Source organism: Eublepharis macularius, chromosome 2 (assembly GCF_028583425.1).
Source record: "Eublepharis macularius isolate TG4126 chromosome 2, MPM_Emac_v1.0, whole genome shotgun sequence".
NCBI classification, from domain to species: domain Eukaryota; kingdom Metazoa; phylum Chordata; class Lepidosauria; order Squamata; family Eublepharidae; genus Eublepharis; species Eublepharis macularius.
Genome location: NC_072791.1, coordinates 128,707,300 through 128,721,300, shown reverse-complemented (window position 1 = coordinate 128,721,300; position 14,001 = coordinate 128,707,300). Strand labels below are relative to the sequence as shown.

General features: G+C 42.1%; 1 protein-coding gene across 2 annotated transcripts in view; it reads right to left on the bottom strand.

The window, feature by feature from the left end:
* The window catches only part of NCR3LG1 (natural killer cell cytotoxicity receptor 3 ligand 1), a 56,652-nt gene extending 43,722 nt beyond the window's left edge, over positions 1-12,930 (bottom strand). Inside the window, exons 1-3 of one of the 2 annotated variants that reach the window (XM_054970868.1) lie at positions 12,812-12,930; positions 3,969-4,319; positions 803-1,129 (exon numbers count right to left, since the gene is read on the bottom strand). In XM_054970868.1, the coding sequence (XP_054826843.1) occupies positions 803-1,129; positions 3,969-4,319; positions 12,812-12,887 (754 nt within the window). In that variant the 5' untranslated portion in view covers positions 12,888-12,930. The remainder of the gene's footprint in view (positions 1-802; positions 1,130-3,968; positions 4,320-12,811) is intronic. The other variant, XM_054970869.1, reaches the window with a different exon arrangement.
* Positions 12,931-14,001: the final 1,071 nt, after the last annotated feature.

The window sequence follows — 14,001 nt, the reverse complement described above, 5'->3', positions numbered from 1 at the left end:
GCTGTCTTCCACCAGTGGGTAAAAACATTTTTGTTTCATTTGGCATTCCCTCAGTGATCTCCTTCCAGCTCTGTGTTATAATTGTTGTTCTTATGTGTATTTTAGCTTGGGTTTAATTATTTAAATTATGTGTATTGGTTCAGTTTTAATTGTTTTTAAGACATGTTTTTATTATGTATGTTTTTAATCTGTAGTCACCTTGGTGGCACTTATGAGGGCAGAAGGCAGGGTATAAATTTTGTAAATAAATGAATAAAATAAAATAAGTTTTTAACAGGATCAATGAATAATTTGACTTGAATAATTTCAAATATCTCCATTCTATGTTTTTGATACATACATATACAACTTTCAATTCAGGTCTTGCACTGTTCTTGGCCAATGTCCTCCCAACACCTCATTGCATCTATTTTCATTTACTTTGTTCATTTTATTTGAGCAGCTGCACTATATTTAAGCATTCCAGTTCTGTCGCTGAATACTTGGGTTTTCTCTCACTAAACTCCCAGACACCAAAGACTACTGGTCACACATGGCTCTTCTGACATGCCTTTGCCAAATACTGCTTACAGGCCACCCCTCTTCTAACAGCCCTACTCCACATGCTAAACATCACCCCTCACATGGGCTCACTCCCTCAGCCACTCAAGCTATCCCTCCTCCCATACTTAACAACATTAAACAATCACTATAAATTATATTCACATATAATTCAGAGAATGTTATAGTGACATAGGTCCTTAAAAAAAAACTTGGCGATAAGAGATCACAGTATATACAGAGAAGACCACAGAAGGAATACCTGTTACTGTCAAGGTGGCACTGAAAACTTGCTTTTTGGTAAATGATTTGTGATCCACAATACAGCTATAGATATTTCCATTATCTTGTGAAGATGGCTGAAGTCTTAATTTACTGGTAACATTAAATGTACCATCTCCATTTTCCACGGATGACCCTGTGCAAATTTCTTCAGCAGATACACTTATATCTGGGGTTTGCTTGGAATCCTTTTGCCAGAGAATGTTAATCATACCCGGATAGAATTTAACTACTGCACATGACAGCGTCTTCTCTCTGCCTCTTTCAATAGTAACTTCCCTGGGAGACAGGATGACAGTAGGTTGAGCTGTATAGAGACAAACATTTGCATTAGTCATCAGTTTCGGGTGACCTGGTACTTCAGTCATTGTGGCCTTTATGTTTAATTTCAATAGTGCTGATGGACTAATTTTTTCAATTAATTCATTTTCTTACCCTACCACAGGTCCTGAATCCAGCAGGAAATTTTTCCCCTACTGGATTCAGTTTTGTACATATTTGTTTGCAAGAACATATTTTACAACGTATTTATGAGTAAAAATGTATACAGGAGTGCTGCTAAACAGAATTTCTCACAACCTAGTGGTGCATTTGTGTATCTCTTGGAGCTTTCCCAGCTTTTCTCCAATCTTTCTCAAACCTGCTTTGCTGTGAAGTGTCAGGAAAATTTGTTGCCATGGCCACTATGTGGTTGGGTAAATTCTGCACTTCTGCACCCACACGACAGCCATTTTCCCTGACCCTGTCCCAGCGATAGCCATCCCCCCTCCCCCATCACCTCCATAGGCCCCTTGTGTGTGTGTTTTTTAATTAGTGTTTTTTTTAAATCAGCAGTTTCAGGTGGGAAGTCGTATTGGTCTGTAGTAGAAAAGCAAGATTCAGGTCCAGTAGAACCTTAAAGACCATCTAGATTTCTAGGGTATGCACTTTCAAGAGTCAAAGCTCCTGTGTTAATCGGCAGTTCCTTATTGTTATATTGATAAACCATTATAAATAAGTGTTAACAGCTAGGGGTGGGGGTGGCTGCTGTCAAAGGCCTGGGGTAGGGAAACTACATGGAAACCTGCCATGTGGAAGCCCCATTCCCACTGTGCTGCAACAGGGAAACCACACAGAAACCTGTTTCTATGTGGAAACCACCAGTTTCAATATTATGTTAGAACTTGCATAACAATATGTTTATATAAGCTAGGTATAGTAGATGGATATGAAAAGTAGCCTCTCTCTTTTCTTTTAAGAGAAAACCAGTTCCATGCAGGACAGTGGGATGGGATGGGTACAAGACTTTTCTCTGTGCTAAACCACCTCCTTCAAATGTGACTTTATTTCTGAAGCACAGTTTTGTTACATACATCCATATATCTTTCTCAACATGGCCAAACCTGTGGATACTTAAATCCAGAGACTGAAGCCATAAACAGACGAGACAGAACTTTCAACGAACCTGGGGCGGGGGGGGCAGATTTGTAGAAAAATCTGAAACTTAAGGGGAAAAACCCTATGGAGGTTAACACACACACTCCCGCCCACAAGTAACAGAAGCAGCACAGAAACTTTAAGAAATGAATGCCCTCAATGGCTGTTGCTAGGCAACCACATTATTGCCAGCCTTGGTTTCTGCCAGTAAAGGACAGCAGGAGGGGGCAGGGTCCTATCTAGAGCTCGTTTAGCTTTTGAGGGAGAATTAATTCAAAGCCAGGCCCACTAGGGTTGCCAGGTCCCATTACCCTCCTGACGGAGTAGGGAGAGCACTCACCTGTTTACTCCATGTGCATGCAAAGGGGGTGCACGATCCTGGGCCTGTACCATGACTTCACTTCCAGGAAATGATATCATTGCAGAGACCTGGGAGTAAGCATACACTTCACACTGGGCCGATTTGGGCCCCTTGCGAAGTGCAGGAGTGCCCCAGGGAAGCATGATGACATCACTCCTGGAACTGACATCATCAGGCAACTCCAGGAGTGCACCCAGGAGGCCTATTCCCCTGCCTTTCTCCCTCCACCCCGCTGGCATGGGGTGGAGGATGGGAGCAGGGACTCATCTACCCCCACCCAGGGAATGGCAATCCTAAAGCCTACAGACAACTACTGGGCTACCTACTGCCACTTGACTTACATAACACCCAGGCCCAGCTGCTTGCTCTGTTCAACAGCAGCCACCACACAAAAGCCAGTGTGGTATAGTAGTTAGATTTCAGACTAGGATCTGGGGGACCAAGTTTTAGATCACCAAGTTTAGATGCCACGGAGGCTCATTGGTTGACTTTAGGTCAGTAACACATTCTTAGCCTAACATATCTCACAGGGAGAGGAAAATGATGTTAGCTGGTTTTTGTCTCCATTTTAGAGAAAGGTGGGATATAAATTAATTAAATAATGGGGGAAGATAAAAGGCAGGTGGGAAGGAGATTGGGTTGCCAGGTCCCTTTGCCCTTCTGGTGGGAGGGGGACCCAGCACTCACCTTCGCACCACCCTGAGAGTGCTCAAATCAGACCTGTGCGAAGTGCAAAAGCACTATTGGGGCAGCGCAGTGACGTCACATCACTTCTGGGAGTGATGTCACGGTGCCTCCCCAAGAGCTCACCCGGGAGGCCTGTTCCCCTGCCTCCCCATTTCCTGCCAGCTAGGTGAGTGGTGGCGGGGGCAGAGGGCGGGAGTGGGACATCTCCTGCCACCACCTGAGGACCTAGGATTTCTAGGAGAGAAGGAAGCAGGAAAAGGTGAAAATAAGGTTGCTGGCATGAGAAGAGAAAGAGAAAATATTGTGTAGAGGATGACACAATGAAAGTGAGAGCTCCCCACAAGTCCTTGAGGGTTTCCCACTATGCAACTGGATTCAGTAGCCAACACACCATATCCAGGCCATAGTTTCCTGGGGTAGAGGCTGTCAAAAGGATGGGAGGAAAAGCTGTAGATGTGCAGGTGAGGAGCAAATAAAGGTAGGTAAGAAAAGAAGAAAGCAGGAAATGGGGACAGGCTGTGTAAGCTTTCTGGAAAGAGAATAGTGGGGGAGGGGAAATGAGATGCCCCCTGCAAATCCTTGTGAGTGTCACACTTGTTTATGTGTAACGTTCAGTTAGAGCTTCAGATAACTTAGAATTTCAAATGAAAATTCTCCTAAAGTGCATAGTAAAACCACTTACCAACTATCTCCATAATTTTGGTTCCTTCAGCTTTATCTGGGGTAACAGTCACAGAACATATATACATTCCTTCTTCATTAAGCTGTATTTGTGGAAGGAAAAGTTCAGCATTTCCTCTTTTTAGTTGACTTTCATTCATTTGTAGTCCACGTCTATGTGAACTATGTTCTCCAGAAACAACTGAGTACAATAATTTTTCCATTTTCTCTCCAGGAGTCCTGAGATACCAGGTTACAGCCATTTTCTTGATATCTAGTTCATGATTATTGTACCCAGATATATTACATGGGAGCCAAACATCTTGATTCAAGAATGCTATCATCTGACTTCCCATCTGTACTTCCAGGGTTCCTTCATAAAGAAAAATGAATTATTTTTATAAATGACTATTTAAATGTTCTTGTATAAGAACATAATTATTTATATCTTCTTTCTGTTAATTCATCTTCCCAAGACATTTTGGGAGCTTTTCAGAAAAGAAACTTAAAATGAATAAAAAATGAAGGGTAAGACAGACACATTCTATTGCATGTCAGCTAGAACACTCATTTCCTGTGTATTCAATGAGTTTACTTTCAGGCAGGGCTCATTTTGAGGGGGAATGTGCAGGAATACAGTTCCGGTAGTTCTCCAAAGAGGTCACATGACAGGTGGCCCCGCCCACCTGATTTTTGGCCATTTTGGGCCCGTTTTGGCCTGGATTGGGCCCAAAATGGCCAGGATTGGGCCTAAACCAGCTAGGATTGGGCCAAAAATGGCCAGGATCAGGCCTCTGACGGGTGGTGGATCACTCTCCCGCTCAGCAGTGGCCCAATTCTGACCATTTTGGGCCCCTTTTCAGCCATTTTCAGCCCCTTTTGCCATTTTGGGCCCAATTTCGGCCCTGAATGGCCAGGATTGGGTCCAAAACAGCCAGGATAGGTGAGCTCAGGGGGTGTGGCATATGCAAATCAGTTATGCTAATGACACACTTCCAGTGATGTCAAGGGGCATGGCATATGCTAAGGAGTTATGCTAATGAGTTCCTGCAGCTCTTTTTCTATGAAATGACCCCTGCTTTCAGGTAAGAAAATGTGTTGGGACCATTTTCCTCATACTTAAAATGTTTTTGTATTCACCCTGTCCATTCTTAAAGCAACTCCTAAAGTGAATTTCAGAAATACATAATTTATTGGGAACCTATAAGCATTGTGCAGATGAGATAAACAATTAGGACATTTCTGACATCAGGTAAAAATATGGGACTATTCTGTTCTTTGGCTGTATAAGTAGTTTCTTTTTCATCTAGTCTCAAAACTCAGAAATCTGGTGCCATAGAACAACTACTTCAGTGTATGAACTGCTGCTTTGATCTGGATTGCTGAGGCTAGTTAGCTTTTAGAAGCTAAGTAGAGTTTGCCCTGGTTAATACTGGGATGGGAGGCCACCAAGGAAGTCCACGGTTGCGATGCAGAGGTGAAAAATTGTAAGCCACCCTGGTTTGTCTCTTTTCTTGAAAACCCTATGGGATCACTATGAGTCAGTTGCTTGAAGGCATTTTACAGACACACACATACACGGGCCCATTCCACACGGCACACTTTAAGCCCACACTACTGAGTATTCACACCTATCAGCACTGAATTAGCTTGGGCTCCTAGCATTTTGCACTGCATGACCTTGAGGTGATTTGGTGTCTGATTTCTTACTGCAGATGAGTTGAGAAGCATGTTTCAAGCCGCTTTTTGTGGGGGCTGGAGCGGACGTCAAATTCAGAGCATGCATGTTGCAATGTTGGAGCCCAGTTTGTTCACCATCGCCCCCCCTTCTCCCTGTCCCTGTATTCACTGATGGGGCAGTCTCATGCCCACCAATTTTTTAAAAAAAAATTGAACATGAGCCCCAGTTGTAAAGAAAGGAAATAAAAAAGTAAACCCAAGAAGTGATCAGTAGGGAATGTGGTTTGCCATCAGGGAATGAGACAAACATTGTGGTTAAAGGGGTAGAATGCAGGAATGTCTCACAGCCCTGCAACTTTCCCCTAAAGCGGGGGGATGGGGGTGGATTGGATATTCATTTGCTGGGGACTTGTTTCAAACCAACCGGGGGGCGTCTCTTCCCACTATAGAAACAACCACCAATAAAGGGAAGATAGCAATAACAATGAATAATAAATTCAACAAAAAATCCACTATATCAGTGTATATATTTTTTTCAAATGAAATTGCAAATGCTGAGAATATCTCATACCCTTACAAGTAATCTTCCAAATTTATATAACAATCAAATTCATATAACAATATATACATGGGACCATATAGAAAGCAAAAATTCAATGCTGAAAATCAAACTGGTATAGTCCACAGTTCACAAATTTGTTATTTTCCAGGTGTGGGTCATTCTCTGGATCGAGAAAAACTCTGTGTACGCCGTTCCGGAAAGCCTACGGGTTCATGCTTGCATTATGGCCATCCCCGTTTCACGAACGCTTCTTCACGGGCATTAATAAATCACTCCACACACAAGTTGTGCTACCAGTTGAATTACGAACGCTTCTTCACGGGCATTAATCTATAACATAATGACAGTGTGATATTTTAAATATACATTTAACCATTTCTATATACATACAATGCAACCTAATAACATTTCATACTCACAAATCACTCCACACACAAGTTGTGCTACCAGTTGAATTGCTATAACAATGTAGCGGTCCGACGGAACAATGCCGTGCCGCTAAATTAGCAACCAGGGCTAAATAGATCAAACTTCTTAAAGGTATAGTGACACAATAGTTTTGCTGCTACATTGTTATAGCAATTCAACTGGTAGCACAACCTGTGTGTGGAGTGATTTGTGAGTATGAAATGTTATTAGGTTGCATTGTATGTATATAGAAATGGTCAAATGTATATTTAAAATATCACACTGTCATTATGTTATAGATTAATGCCCATGAAGAAGCGTTCGTAATTCAACTGGTAGCACAACTTGTGTGTGGAGTGATTTATTGATGCCCGTGAAGAAGCGTTCGTGAAACGGGGATGGCCATAATGCAAGCATGAACCCGTAGGCTTTCCGGAACGGCGTACACAGAGTTTTTCTCGATCCAGAGAATGACCCACACCTGGAAAATAACAAATTTGTGAACTGTGGACTATACCAGTTTGATTTTCAGCATTGAATTTTTGCTTTCTATATGGTCCCATGTATATATTGTTATATGAATTTGATTGTCATATAAATTTGGAAGATTACTTGTTAGGGGACTTGTTCCAGGCTTCTCCAAATACCAAAGTGGGGGGGGGAATAAAGACACGTGTGGAGAGATGGAGAGGGAGGGAACGGTTTCCGCAGCCATCTGCGAGAGGAGGATGCAGCACTATGATCTTTCTCTGAAAACTTCCCTGTGTGCCAGCCAAGATGAGTTTTTTAGATTAAGACTTTAAAAATGAGAAGGAATTTTAGTGCAGTAACATGTCAGCTTTACTACCCTATTTGTTTAATAAAAAAACAAAAGTGAAAAAGGAATTCAGAGAGTTGAAGAGGGAGAGAGCAGTTTCCACAGCCATTTGAGAGAGGAGGACACAGTGCTATGATCCTTCTCTGAAAACTTCTCTATATGCTAGCAAGATTTAGGTAGAGTTTTTTAGATTAAGAATTTAGAAATGAGAAAGAATATAACTGCAGTAAAATTCTAGCTTGACTACCTCAGTTGTTTAATTAAAAAAATGGCTGAAAGGGAGAACGGAGAGGAGAGGAAGGTGGGCGTGGTTACTGGCAGGGGGGCAACCAATCAGCTCATGGGGAAAGGGGCGGAGAGGAGAAGCAGAGAAAGAGAAGGAGTTCTGCACATACATATGACTCACCAGCAGCGACTTGGAAGCGCCATCAAAAAAAGTTGCAGTATGTCCGCAAGGGAAAAACTCGGGGGAAAGATGGACAAAATTTGAATGTGCGTCCCATGACTCCCTTGCCCATGCGGAACTCTGGAGATCATGGGAAGCAGAATGGAATCTGAATCACTGAAAAATGACCATGTGGAAAGTGCCATCTAGCTATAAGATAAAGTAGAACAATACAGGCATAAGAGTGTTTTAACTTTCTCTTCTCTATACTGCATGAGAGAGTTTAGAGTTGGAAAACAGGAATTGGGGGATGCATGAGTCACAGCTATGATTGCTTATAGTGAGCAAACTCCTTCTGGTGCTTCCCGCCACAGCTGGTGCTCAATGGAGTGTCAGGAGAAAATGGGGGGAGGTGATATTGCAACATGGTGACATCACTTCCATCTGAAACTAGGAAGTGACATCACCAAATGTGGTGATATTGTAGGAATTTTCTGATTTTTTTTTTGCATTTGAAATCTCTACTACAACTTGGCACTGGTGTGGCAACCCTACTCACAACACATACACACACCTCCCAGTCCTATTTGCATCACACATTCTAGGATACCTTAAGATATTATGGGCTCTTGTGGGAAAATTTCTCCTCAGTTTTGTTGGTGCTTCTTTTTCTAAGTTGAGGCTTAACTGTATTTTGGGCTGCCCTCCCATCCTTCATCACCTGCCTGCTTCTGCTGCTGTAGTAAGTGGAAGGAGCAAACAGGGAACTGAGTCAAACAGTGGCACAATGCCATTTCCAGTCAAAAATTATAAATGGTGTCACTGTATTGAACTATGTGCTAGCCCCCCCCATCTCTATGGTAAAAACCATAGAGACTGAGGAAATTCCTCAAACATCATGTGACGCAGTGACATCACCTATTTTTCTATAATAATACTAATAATAACAACAATAATATTAATAATGTTCGATTTATATACCACCCTACAGGATGACTTAACACCCACTCAGATCAGTTTACAAAATATGTTATTTCTTGAAGCCAGCTGGGTGACCTCGGGCTAGTCACAGCTCTCTGGAGCTCTCTCAGCTCCACCCACCTCACAGGGTGTTTTGTTGTGGGGATAATAATAGCATACTTTGTAAACCACTTTGAGTGGGCATTAAGTTGTCCTGAAGGGCAGTATATAAATCGAATGTTATTGTTGTTTTTGTTGTTGTTGTTGTTATCCCCACAACAAAACTCCCAGTGAGGTGGGTGGGGCTGAGAGAGCTCCTAGAAGCTGTGACTGACCCATGGTCACCCAGCTGGCTTCAAGTGGAGGAGTGAGGAATCAAACCCGGTTCTCCAGATTAGAGTCCTGCCGCTCTTCACCACTACACCAAACTGGTTCTAATGTGGGATGTCACATGATGCCATTCCCACCCTCCCACCACCACTATTTCCACTACCCTCCCAAGCCTGTTTCTGGTTGCCAGCCAAGGGATTACAACCCGCTTGTTGTGACCTGCCCTGAGCCCGCTTGTGGGGAGGGCAGTAAATTATTATTATTATTATTATTATTATTATTATTATTATTATTATTATTATTATTATTGACTCCATGGCTCCTTGTGGGCAATGAGCATGCTCAGACTTTGCCAGTTATTATTCTTCTCTGCTTTCCTTTTTAATTTAAAACAAATATTTTTCTACATAGCTGATGAATTTCCAGAGAACTCAGAAACCTCTACCTGGTCTGTGGGAGGCAATGATACATTGTTTTACTAAAGAGAATTGGGAGAAATGGTAATCAATGGTTGAGAGAACAAAGTGAATATCCTTGAAATCATCAAGTCCGATCTCCTTCCTAAGACTGCCTTGTCCACACAATTAGAGTATAATATCATCTAAAATTATAAGCAGGAATGAGTAGGAGTATATCAGTTGCCCCCTGCCAGAAGTGTCAATAATTCAGTGAGTAATGTGGCAAAGCAATGCCTGCCTCTCAAGTGAACCAAGTCATACACCAAGTGAAGGAGAAAGAAAACTTGACCCAACCTCTAATTACTGTCTGTAACGTAAGACAAGCATATCTGAGAATAGATGAAAGGTGAATTTTGACACTGGGCTGCCTTTCTTTATACAGCTATACTTGTCCATTTCTGATTAATTTGATCTCATCTCATGCCACACCAGTGCCTCATCTTTTGTTTCTTTAGCATTATGCCGTTAGAGCAGGAAAAAAGAAGTAGAAGCAGATCACTGGAAACTGGCTAATATATATATACCTGTCTCTTCATTCCAGGGAAGCTTTTGAGCATATGCAGCTGTGGTCATTTGATCTTTGCTCATCAGTACAGGCTTGCTTTTAGCCAACGGTCAATCCATCAAAACTAGCACATCACTTTTCTCAGTTTTCACGTGACCAGCTCAGTCCATGACAGCCCAGTTAAAAGCACCCATAGACTGAGCTGATCATGTGACAACTCAGCCACATGGTGAGTTCCCTGTGACTTAGGTTGTTTCCACAGGGGACAGGTTTGTGTGGTTTCCCTGTTGCTGCAGCAGCTGCCAGTACAGTGCAGCAGCAATGGGGCTCCCTCGCACCAGGTTTCCTGATAGTATTCCTGCCCCAGTCCCCTGGCAGTGCTCCCCCAACATACATACCACCAGGGCTTTTCAGCTTTCAAAAAATTAGCAACTGAAAACCATCATATCAATATATAATGTTACACCAACATGTCCCACCTTTTATTTAAAAAAGTAGTCTCTAGCCCTTTTCGTTGTGGAGATATGTTTTCCCCCTTATATCTTCCCAACAAAAGGTGTTAGAGACTTTTTAAAAAGGAAAGAGAAATTCAGAGAACCTGATGATATGACAATATTCAATTAACATTTTTTAAAAAAATGATGGGGGGCAGAAATGGCCATTGAGGGGGAAATGGCTGCTGCGTGGGACGGACTGAGAAAACCCGGACTTTCCTGCCTACATGGCAGCCATTCATGCTTTGCTTCAGTCTTTCCTAAACGTTCACAGCAAAGCAAGTTTGGGAAAGTGTGGAGAATGGCTGGGGAAACCCAGGAGGGAAATAAGTTATCATGAAATTTGCACCCCCCTGCAGAGCATAATCTTTTACAATGGCTAAGTTCAAAAGCTTCCTGGCGTAGCACTAGTTTGAGCAGCTTAGGTTGCAGACATTTTTACTCTTCTACTTATACCATTCAGGGAGAGTTTGGGTAGGGAAATCAGTACCGAGGACTCATCCTCTGACCCTAATTTCACACATCATTCCAGAACACTTGATATTCTGTACCTCTGATGGGAAATAAACATGTTCAGCCCGCATAGGGTACTTAGGGGAAATGATGGGTATGGTTCTTTCATATTTAAATTCATAAACAAATCTTTCCTACATATTCTTGGAAGTCCCCTACATGTGAAGAAACTCCTGTCGTGTGTGTGGGAGGTCTTTCTTTATTGCCATATGTTCAGGCACAAGAGCATTCAGGAGTGAAATTGCTGAAAAGTGAAGATCATCTTATGCCTAGAAATAAATTTAATCATTTGTCTATTTCTACTAAGAGCTATTCTGCTAGTGCTAACACCCAAGTGCCCATTTTGCAGGACAAATAGTTGTTAGGAACTTACTGCCTCTCATAGGCCCCCAGTGAGTATACATCTTGCAAAATAGATTTTCAAATATGGTATCATATTTCAGTTTCTCATACATGCATGTATACCTCAAGATGGGTAGCCGTGTTAGTCTTTCTGTAGCAGTGGAAAACAGCAAGAGCCCAGTAGCGCCTATAAGACTAACAAAATTTGTGGTATTGTATGAGCTTTCATGAGCCACAGCTCATGAAAGTCAGAGGTATATCAATATAACTAGCTATGTAAATCTCATCACTGTATGTATTCTATGATCTTTCTCTATCACACACCCACACAAGTTAGCATCCATAAAAAGCATTAGGCAATTCTGTTTTTTCTAGACTTTGTTTGCTCATTAGCTTTACTTTGCTGGAGAAACAGTTGTAACTGACACATTTTAAAACAACCAAGCAACACCTGCCTCTACTTCATTAACAATGCAATAGATTGGAGTTGGTTTATTTGATTTAGAGACTTTTGAATTTAATGAGCAGAGGGGGCTTTCCTCATCATCACTAGAGGTTACTATGGTTTACTGCAGCGCCATCTAGCGGCGCATCTGAGGATTTCCTGTTGCCAAATTAAGCATTTCAAGAATTTGTTAGCCTCACCACAGAGAAGCTTTTTGGAGAAGGAGGATAAGGTCCCAGAGGGCTGTCGTTCCAAGCCCAAAACACTAATGCTATTACCACAGACCGTCATTCCACTCAGACGACTGCCAGTCCAAACCCAGTCACTCCACTGGAAGAGATCCTGTTTGACCATTCCCTTGTTTCTTTAGATCCATTCCACATTTTATTTGCAACTTTGCAGTACTCCGCTGTATAACAATAGAGCCCATGAAAGGCAATTGGCATTCTTGGCTCCCATTACATTCAATGGGCCTTCAGTCAGATCCCATTGGAAACATTCTTGCCAGGGGGGAGGGGGGATATCTTCAATGGAAAACTGTGTGGCAGAGATTGGCAGGTAGATGACAGCATACTGATCTTGAAAACACATCTTCAACTCACTAAAGAAAAGTCTCCAAACCATTAACAGCCCGACCCGTTCTCAAAATCTTATGTCTCCCCGCCCCACAAAAAGATATTGCGCGTAGTTAAAAGCAATTGCGGGCTACATGTACTCTGATGGCGAGAAATCGCTCCTCCATCAAGGGCAAGTACCGTACACAAACACAAATCTAGACGCCCACGTTTCTTTCCCATGCATCTTGAGTGGGCAGTTTGTGGTTCATTGTCCTTAGAAAGTGTCTCCGATTTTATTTCCCTTCCTGAGAGCAAGGCGTGGAGGCCTGGACGAAGTCTACCCCATTACGCACAGACGCTGCTAGTGCTGTTTCAAATAGGATTCCCGAGCAGCACAACCACGCTTTACCTGCATGCTGGAGCACAGCGATAAGGAGGCCACACAACAGGTGTCCGCGCCCCGCCAAAGCCCCCCTCAGTTTCATTGGCGGGGAGGTGGGGAGAGCCGTGCTGGCCGATGATCATCGGTTGTGAACCGAAACAAGCCTTTTGTTTAACTTAACTGAAGTGAGCTTTGACCCCCATTAAGAAATGTCAACATTGCACTTGTAACGCCTACACTGTAAGGACTTGGGCCTTGACTTAGTCTGTAAAACGAATTTCCTTTTTAAATGACCAGTAGTACAAAGGGGAAGGAAACGCCCACTAAATAATTTTTTGCTGGGAAAATTAGTTAAACAAATTTTCGGAACAAACATAAATAATGCTTACAAAATAAGCCTGAATGAGGTGAGAAAAGCAAACCTGTCAATTATCGGCTTTTAATGCAAAGTGGGGTGGGGGGAGGTCTTAAAGGCCAATCAGATCTGGGAAAATGTAAAATTATTATTGAACAAATCAGTGACAGACGACCCTTTAGCAACTCAGATGCTTTTATTCATCAGCAGGCTATAACACATTTTGGCAATGTTTGACAAAGGGTGCCAGTAGAGGCTATCAGAAGTGCACACAGGCAAAAAAAAAATTAAACAAAAAAGGTGACTTAAAGGTATATTTAAACAATGCCTTAGTCCCAGACCTTAGGAAACCCTCCACCTCCAGCTTGAAGGACTGTTAGCATTCTAAATGGTTTTATTGCACTTACCTAGTTTGAAAAGGATTGCCTAAATTTATTTATTTATTTATATTATTTATAGTCTGCCTTTCTCGCTGAGACCCAAAGCTGATTACATATGCAAATGAATATAATATGATCAATAGCTAGAGTATTCAGTAAGCAATACAATAGGGTATGCTTGGCAGAAATATGAAAAGAAGCATACAATTCAGAGCAATACAGCAATGAAGCATTGCTGAAATAAAACAAATAATTTGATATGATCTATTAAACAACACAAACTACTCAGTAAGATCATATTCATATCAACTGGCCCTAGCCCTTTACCAAATAATCTCTCTAAACCATCTCCTTATGGCACAGTCCTATTATGAATAAAAAACCCGTCCTGAATAATTCAGTTTTACATAGTTTGCAGAAAGCTTTAAGTTGGAGTTTTCCTGACCTCTTCAGGCAGGCCATTCCATACGATGTGGGCCACT